General features: G+C 41.9%; 2 protein-coding genes across 2 annotated transcripts; both read right to left on the reverse strand.

Moving 5' to 3' along the window:
- LOC137937882 (transcription factor MYB80) lies at positions 1-1,253 on the reverse strand. The gene is made up of 3 exons (XM_068783067.1): positions 1,121-1,253; positions 872-1,001; positions 1-761 (listed from the first exon to the last, which is right to left on the reverse strand). Exons 1-3 carry the CDS (start codon positions 1,251-1,253, stop codon positions 17-19), a joined length of 1,008 nt encoding a protein of 335 aa, XP_068639168.1. The 3' UTR covers positions 1-16.
- A 764-nt stretch (positions 1,254-2,017) lies between these two features.
- On the reverse strand, positions 2,018-6,607 carry LOC137937126 (probable amino acid permease 7). The gene is made up of 7 exons (XM_068782191.1): positions 6,517-6,607; positions 6,081-6,317; positions 5,368-5,461; positions 3,227-3,441; positions 2,854-2,987; positions 2,510-2,737; positions 2,018-2,426 (listed from the first exon to the last, which is right to left on the reverse strand). The coding sequence occupies exons 1-7, from the start codon at positions 6,605-6,607 to the stop codon at positions 2,025-2,027; spliced, it is 1,401 nt and encodes a 466-aa protein (XP_068638292.1). The 3' UTR covers positions 2,018-2,024.
- Between the last annotated feature and the right edge of the window lie 1,534 nt (positions 6,608-8,141).

Consider the following 8,141-nt stretch of genomic DNA (forward strand, 5'->3'; position numbering starts at 1 on the left):
TACGTCCTTTGAAATTTCATAACCCGCCTTGAACAATAGGATTCATTAGGTCCTCCGGTAAATCCCACAAAGCACAGTCGGGGTTAAACAGACTCGCACACCTTGCTGCTCCATGTTTTCCACCCACGGCTACTTCTCCATCTTCGTCGTCACCTTTACCCGCCTGCTGGTCTCCACCTGTGCAAGTGCTCCCCGTACACATGCTCTGGCTCCATGGTGAAGCGTCTCCTTCATAAGAGGATGCACCAAATTGAAAGCCAGTAATTGCGCTCGGCAACGTGTTGCAGATTCCAGCGAAACCATCAGATATTTCTTCATTTGATCCCAGAGACCAAGATCTGTCGGTGGGCAGTATCTCTGGTTCTTGCATGGCCCGTGATAGGCCCACCTTGATCTTCTGGATGGTGTCATCCTTATTGTCAGATTTTCCTGGTACACATAGGGCCAGAGAGTTGCTTCCTGGTGGTGGAGGGGCAGCCCCGTATCCGGAGTTGGCCCCACTATGGAACTGGAAGTCTATGCGTTTTTTGGTGAGAAGATGGAGCATCTCGTCTTTGAAGCAGCCTAATGCAGCTTCAGCGAGATGTGCGACTTGAGGTGGAGCCAGAGTGGTAGCTATCTCGGCCATTAGGTGGGAGAATGGTTTATGAGTTACAGGATCTATTCCCATTCCGGAGAGCTTCTTCTTCAGCTTGGTGTTCCAGTGGTTCTTCACATCGTTATCAGTTCTACCGGGCAGCTGAGCTGCGATTAAAGACCACCTGCACGAGAAGTGCCAGAAAAACGATTAGTAACTTTGCAAAATCTAACAATAACAAGGCAACAAATATGTCGATTATACAATGTGGAGTGCTGCTATGCAATTGCATACCTGTTTCCAACGACGGAGTGGAGCTTGACGATTGACTGCTCCTCGGACTCGGAGAACTCGCCATGCTTGAGGTCCGGACGCAGGTAGTTGGTCCAACGGAGCCTGCAACTCTTACCACACCTATGAAGTCCTATATATAAAGAGGATAGAAAAGGTTAAATAAGGGGTATAATGATAACTAAGAAAAGCTTCAAATTTAACCCAAAAGGATAGCGAGAAGTAGGAGGACTGTCTAGGGAGAGACTTAACCAGCGTTTTTCGGGATGAGACGCCAGTTGCGAGTGCCATGCTGCGCGATGTATGAGGAGAGCTTATTGTCTTCTTCGGGAGTCCACTGTCCTCTCTTCACATTGTCCTTTTCACAGCACGGAATGCGGCCCATCTTGACGGTCAACTCTTATCTCTTACTCTCCCTTCTCACCCGTTTCCACTCTTTTCCGTTTTTTATGTACTTCCACAGTTGAACTATCGCAAGCTGAGGAGAAATGAGAGAGGTATCCCCCCTTTTTCCTTTTTCTGTTTTCGTGTCCTTCTCTTCTCTTCCCTGTTTTTTATATCTCCTTTTCTAACAGCGCGTGTAAAGTTTAGAGGGGTTTCATGTTGTTAATAAGGGTTCACATCGATGCATGGGAGGGGCCATCGTTTGCGCATGAGTTGATTAAAGAATTCAACGCCGTTGAGCGCGTGAGGGACGGGGCAGGTAGCTCACCCACACGATGCCTGGTCAACCTTTTTTTCTCCCTCTCTCCTTCTCTCCCTCTCTCCCTCTCCACCTCCCCTTTTGACTAAACTGTACATCTTTGTACTTCCAGCAGCTTCTTAGAATCGCCAGGGGAATTCAAGATTCGGTACACGTGCAGAGTTTGACCATATAGTACGAGAGCCATCGGTTTCCTGCTTTCATGGTAGTCTCCTTCCATCTAATTGAAGGTTGGAAAAGGTGGACCATTTCATGCTTTGAAGAACCTTAAAATAAGACGCGATTATAAATTTTGAGCTAACGAGGATTAAGTTTAAAGTATCTTAAATAAATGAGGGAAAATGTGGAAAAAAGAGTCTTTAAGTTTCATTTGTATTAAACTGATTCGTCTAATAATTCACTTAAGAGTTGCTGATTCTGTTCATACCATGGATCTCTTAGTTTAACCAAATCTCAGCTTAGCTTCGCACTAACAAGCCCCTCAATTGAGCCCACTAAGGCCATGACTGTGACCAACAAACAAACAATGCTAAAAGTTTGAAGAATAACCCATTTTCTCGTCCACGCCTCAATCTTCCGCTGAACAAAATACATTTTCACAGGGAAATATATGGTCAAAGGCCAAAAGTTGAATGCACCCAACACTCCCAAGACCTCGTTGAAGTAAGGAAATATCGTCGCAATTGCCGTCGTCGTCACAACGTAAGCTGTTCGAAAGCACAATCTCAGAAGCGTCACTTTATATGCTGGTAAGAACGGGGCTTTCAGCATGTAGAAATTATTCACGAACCCACTGTTGGGATACTTCTCTGACAACCATTTCTCTACGGCTGCAAACACTGGTTGGCTGTATACCTACACGACGTCCCCATAGATAGTGATTCGTTAAGTTATGAATGAACTCTTTAAAAAGAGTTGTTTGCAGTATTGTCACTTACCTGATATCCTCCCACTAGATGAACAATTACACAAGCATTTGCAAAATCAATAAGCCAATAGGGTTCAAAGAAGCCGAATCCTGTTAAGAGGTTTCCTGGAGTGTCGTCCCCAAAAGCTGCATAACCAAAACATCCGCAGCAGAGATAGAACAAGGTGGTAATGAAGATAGAAATCATTGAAGCTTTCTTCATGGTTCGATTTTCGGCTGGTGGGGACTTCAGAGTATTCTACATTTATGCAACGCACAGTAACTCATTCATCCTCATTAGTCCCAATTTACGAGAAAAAAAAAACTTGAAACTGTGAATAAATTTCTGGGTTCTGCTATTTAAACACTAATCACCTGAATCTCAAGTAAGACGATCGAGTAAGGATAGGCAAATGCTATGTCCCCAATTGCTTGAAAAACTGTCCACATTTTCTTTGTTGCAGTACCCTTGGTGACTCCTCCTATACTTCCTTTTATTCTTCCATTTCCTGCAATTTCGACCAAACAGAGGTTGATTCGTACGAGGAAGAAAGATTCATTAGATTACCCAAGGGTTTCCATTGGGTAGGAGATCTAAGGTAGCACCTTGCACATCACAAAGAATCCATTTGATGAAATGGGAGGAATAAACTAATCCCACTTTATTAAATACACATTAAACATAGGTCTGTTATTAACCAAGTGCACAGACGGATAGACAATTGAAAAACACAAATGAAAACTATACCAATTACTTTTGCAAAACCCAGTGCGAAGCCGATGGAAGAGTAGGAAAAAGACATGATTGCTGCTACAAAGGATAACCACTCCATATTATGAAAATCAGGAATCTGAGAGCAGACTATCTGGACTGCTCCGAATAAAAGCATATAAAAACTGTTTCCATACGAGCACGAAGCTTGGTGACCTTCTTTGTCGATACAAGTTGATTTGTGGATAGCTCTGCATTAAACACAAGAGAACAGCAAGAAAATTTCATCACTACAAAGATCACGGCTTAGCCTAGAAGCATCGCTTCGATGCCTTGTTAGAATCTCTTACGAGAATCCGCAATTTGGATGATTTGTGGATAGCTCTGCATTAAACACAAGAGAACAGCAAGAAAATTCCATCACTTCAAAGCTCACGACTTAGCCTAGAAACATCGCTTCGATGCTTTGTTAGAATCTCTTACGAGAATCTGCAATTTGTAATTTTCTTTAAAGATGACCATAGAAAATGGTTTCGCAGTACAAAGTACCTCATGCTGATCGTAGTAGTACTTTTGTAAGCAATACCAAATCCATACATGCTCACAAATTGGAGCAGCCCACATAATCATCAGTGTTTCCTACCTGAACTACCACTGGATAAAATCACACAGGCTATACAGAAGAGATTCAACTATAATTTTACTCTCTGCCAATATCCTGGCCAGTGTTGATTGCCAGAAGACTGTTAGAAACGAGAAGAAAACAGATGGGGCAATCTACAGTACCGAGATTCACAGCGTCCTTGTATTTGCTGTTCCTTTTTCCAGTAACTGGGTTTGGAGATCTAGCAATCTGAGAGGAGGAAGGATGAAATATATGTGATCATTGCAAGCAAAAGCAGGACAACCCCAATTGCGCTACGCTCCATGCCAGCGACAAGACCCCGGATCCGATAACCGCAGTTATTAAGGAAAAGTTTTTGATTGCCCAGAGACTTCAGTTTAGGACCAAATCAGAAAGGGAAAAGGATCAAACTAAGCACTCTACTAGCCTCGATTTCTCTTTACCCATTCTGATCAAACGTTCCTGTTCATCGGAAGAACCATTAGCGAGTTCAGCAGAGCCTATGGCAACAACGATCGCCCATTTCAGCAGAGCCGTTGCAGGAATCATTAGCCACTCCAGCAGAGCAGTGGACAGTATTTATTGTTAGCTCACAATGGAGAGCTAAAAAATCAATGGGACGACAAGGGCCTGGGGACACAATAGTCGTGGTCGGCGAAAAGTCGCGTTTGAAACTTCGAATGCGCCAATCATAAACCTGTTAGTTTCAGAAGTCTTACTTGGAAAAGAAAAGGCGAAAAAGAAGTGAGAGGGGGACTCCATCAGTCCATCTTGTCCCCCGTCCCAGGGGAAACGTCCCATGAACATCCTGAAGACATTTAAGGAAGGACAAGACCTGCTATGAATTTAACGCTCCGGACGAGTGGTCATGCTTGCTTGAAAATTTCAACATCATCCCATGGAGATTTCAATCATAAACCTCGGATGCGCCAATCATAAACCTGTTAGTTTCAGAAGTCTTACTTGGAAAAGAAAAGGCCAAAAAGAAGTGACAGGGGGACTCCATCAGTCCATCTTGCCCCCGTCCCGGGAAACGTCCCATGAACATCCTGAAGACATTTAAGAAATGACAAGACCTGCTATGAATTTAACGCTCTGGACGAGTGGTCATGCTTGCTTGAAAATTTCAACATCATCCCATAGAGATTTCAATCATCGGAGCTCATGAAAGAGATCATGGTTACGGTACGCCTCGATCTTCTTCCCGCAAGATATGCCGGCGGGTCTTTGGCGCGAGTCTGAATAGTCGACACAACCAGTATAGATTTGTTCTTAATCTCGCTATTTTTTTATATTCTCAATTATTCCTTTATCCACACAATCAGATGTAGCAACCACCGTATTCTAATGCTGAGAATCGACCAATAATTCGGCCGGGTTGATTCAGATTCAGGGGAGTGTTGATCGGATAGAGTGATCAGTCCACTCCTCCCTCTATGAATCCCCCCGACCAAAACTTGGAACGATTCAACTTAGTTTTTCAGCTAGTAATAAAGCAATTACGTAGTTAACAAAGAACACTACCATCCTCATCGGAGAGTCAACAACATACCTCGCATCTGCTGAAGTAGTAATTGTATACGCAATCCCTACCCCGAACAAGCTTATTTGCTGAACAATTGCGCAAATCCATATACTCTTCTTACCTGACAAAGGTTAAAGAATAGTCTCACATAGATTAATAAATATAAATATCTTAAATTTATTAGTTAAGAAAGAGATTTCCTAAATAGATTAGTAATTTTAAGACTACTTTTGGATCCAACTTCACATGGTATCAGAACAGGTACTCATATGTGCCTACTTTACAAGTAATTTCCCTACTATGGACAAAATACTACATTATGTACAAAATCAATATTCAGATACAAAATCGATTAAGCCCACGAGAAACCCGTCATCTACAGTCCATTATCATGAAGAGAAAGTGGTTTAGAAAAATGGGCTATAAGTGTCCTAAGTCAGAGTTTCTGGTGACATTCGACCGTTCTCACTTTGCCTTCTCAAATAAACCTCACATTGCATTACCATATTTGTCGGAAAATAGCTTCAATAGTGAGAAAACGGCGAAGAACACGCAGAGTGCAATCATTTTGCCGTTTTTGGATTATTTCTGACCGTCGGACGGCGCAACGTCATAGCTCTTGTCACAGCAAAATAGAAAAAAGTTGTTTGCATGAAGACTTCGTTGCTATTGCAGAGGATTTTTTTTTTTTTCATTTTTCTTTTTAATGAAGAAAAGTTGCGGAGTCGGCAATTCGTTACCTAAATTCAACCGAACGGCATCCATGTATGTCTGGTTTCTGGTATGACCATGTGCAGGATCAGGGGATCTGTAGCAATCACTCAACAAAGACGAAGAGACAACAATGATTCCTGCGAAACCCACCAACGTCAAAGGCCCTGCAATCCAACCCAACTGAGCCACACTCCACGCAAGAGACAAAACTCCAGAGCCTATTACCGCTGTTATTATGTGAGCTATCGCAGTCCAAAGAGTTCCTGCGAGAGGAAAAAATCGGAAAAGATGGAACCAAATTGGAAAGGATTATCAACCAACCAGCAATCGACTCGATACCCAATTTGAAAACCCATCAAAATTTGCTTCCGATCACATTTCTGCCTGACTTCCCAAATCATAAAACGAACAGAGGAAAAAAAGGAGTATCTCTTGAAGTAGGTATTGACCGTCTGAACTCACCGGTTCTCTTGAAGTTTCCATGTAGTTGAACGGATGAGGAGGAAGTATCTGCGAGCAATGGGGTGTTATGATTTTCCCCTTCTTCTCCCATCCTCGTCGCCATACAAGAAAATCGAATGCGTGTCTGGGAGAAACGCCACTCTCTTTCAGTTTCAGAGGAGGAATCGAAAATTTTGTTGGCCGCTCCCCTTCTTAGTTTCAACTTTCGACACTAAAAGATAGACTGAGCCAGGGAGGTGACAACAAAAGGAGCCTCGCTAGATTGAAATTGAAATTTTGGCGAAACCATGGACTTTTCAAGATCAGTTCGCGGGCTTGGCCTTGCACCAAAAACTTTGATTTACCTCTTTTTATGACTTTCCTGTCTGCGGTTTGATTGAGATGGGGAGAGAAGAGGCTTATCTAAATGCGACCTGAGCCGAGGTGACCATTAACCAACTACTACCATCAATGAGTTAATCTAACCATTAACCATTAATCACTACTGACGTCTTTGTGGACAACTATGACTTAAAAAGATTGATAACCAAGATTGTTTTGTGATAATACGACAACCATTGATATTTCCCATAACCCTGTCTAACACGATCTAACCAAACACGATGAGGTGGATAGACATTTCATCAAACAGAATCTTGAAGCTAAGATAATTAAATTTCCATTTATTAAGTCTGAAGATCAACTAATATATATACTTAAAAATATAGTTAGTAACAAGACTTCTACAACTCACTTAACAAGTTGTCCATGAATCTATCTATGCACCAACTTGATGGGGATTGTTAGCGCGAACTTTCAAATAGAAGAAGAAAATGATCTGTTTATGGAAACCCGAGTTGTCAAATAGAAGTTTTATGGATCAATTATGATATGTTTTCTTCTATCATAGATTGTCTATGAGGAAGAACAGTCCATAATTTACAAAAATTTGTTATTACAATCAGTTTGGTGGGACCGCATCCTCTAGGGTTACATCCTGCCATCCATTCTTGTCATACATCCGCTGGTACTTGAAGCCCCCACAAAGCTTTGTAGTTATGGCCCCATGGCCCCCATATGAACCTCTGAGAAAATATCCACATGCCTTCACAGTGCACTTATTCATCACCTTCCTCACACCCTTTACATTTTCAATTAGATACTTCCAATAACTTTGAAGAAAAGCAAGGAAAATTCTCTTCAATTACTCATATTTCTTCATTTTTTGGAGTTTGCTAAAGTAAAGTATAACTCTGGAGTTAGCTAGAGAGAACGGTGGCATGAACTTCCAGCAAATAGAACTACAAACTGTGAGAGTTATCTTTCTTTTTAGCTTACCAAACTTTCCAGGCTTCCAGAACTCGATAAGAAACAGGAATGAATTCAGGGACCAGCAAACCATTTTCGGAGGTTCCAGAGGCTTCTCGACTCCCCCTTCTTTTATCAGCCCTTACTAACTCTTGAATCTTCTTGAGTGGAATCGGATAAGGTTTCTTCATGTTCTTGGGAAGTATATGTGGGAGAGTCAGTGACAGATGAAAACGACGACAAAAAGCCAGGCAAAGAAAAAAAGTCTCTATCTCTGTTACTAGTAATTCTTCAACAACTAATAGCTTCTTTTACTCTTTAAATTTAAAACTTCAGTC

The sequence above is a fragment of the Aristolochia californica genome, unplaced genomic scaffold (genome assembly GCF_029961685.1).
Source record: "Aristolochia californica isolate CCGP_79_NKW_82.1479 unplaced genomic scaffold, dmAriCali1.0.hap1 SCAF_7, whole genome shotgun sequence".
NCBI classification, from domain to species: Eukaryota; Viridiplantae; Streptophyta; class Magnoliopsida; order Piperales; family Aristolochiaceae; genus Aristolochia; species Aristolochia californica.

Bases quoted from the DNA above. Each gene is read 5' to 3' on its own strand.
- LOC137937882 (XM_068783067.1), bottom strand. From the start codon at position 1,253: ATGGGCCGCATTCCGTGCTGTGAAAAGGACAATGTGAAGAGAGGACAG. The intron at 1,002-1,120 runs GTTAAGTCTCTC...CTTTATATATAG, and splicing joins TCTCATCCCGAAAAACGCTG to GACTTCATAGGTGTGGTAAG. The intron at 762-871 runs GTATGCAATTGC...CTTCTCGTGCAG, and splicing joins CACTCCGTCGTTGGAAACAG to GTGGTCTTTAATCGCAGCTC.
- LOC137937126 (XM_068782191.1), bottom strand. From the start codon at position 6,607: ATGGGAGAAGAAGGGGAAAATCATAACACCCCATTGCTCGCAGATACT. The intron at 5,462-6,080 runs GTAACGAATTGC...AACCTTTGTCAG, and splicing joins TGCCGTTCGGTTGAATTTAG to GTAAGAAGAGTATATGGATT. The intron at 2,427-2,509 runs GTAAGTGACAAT...GACGTCGTGTAG, and splicing joins ATCTAGTGGGAGGATATCAG to GTATACAGCCAACCAGTGTT.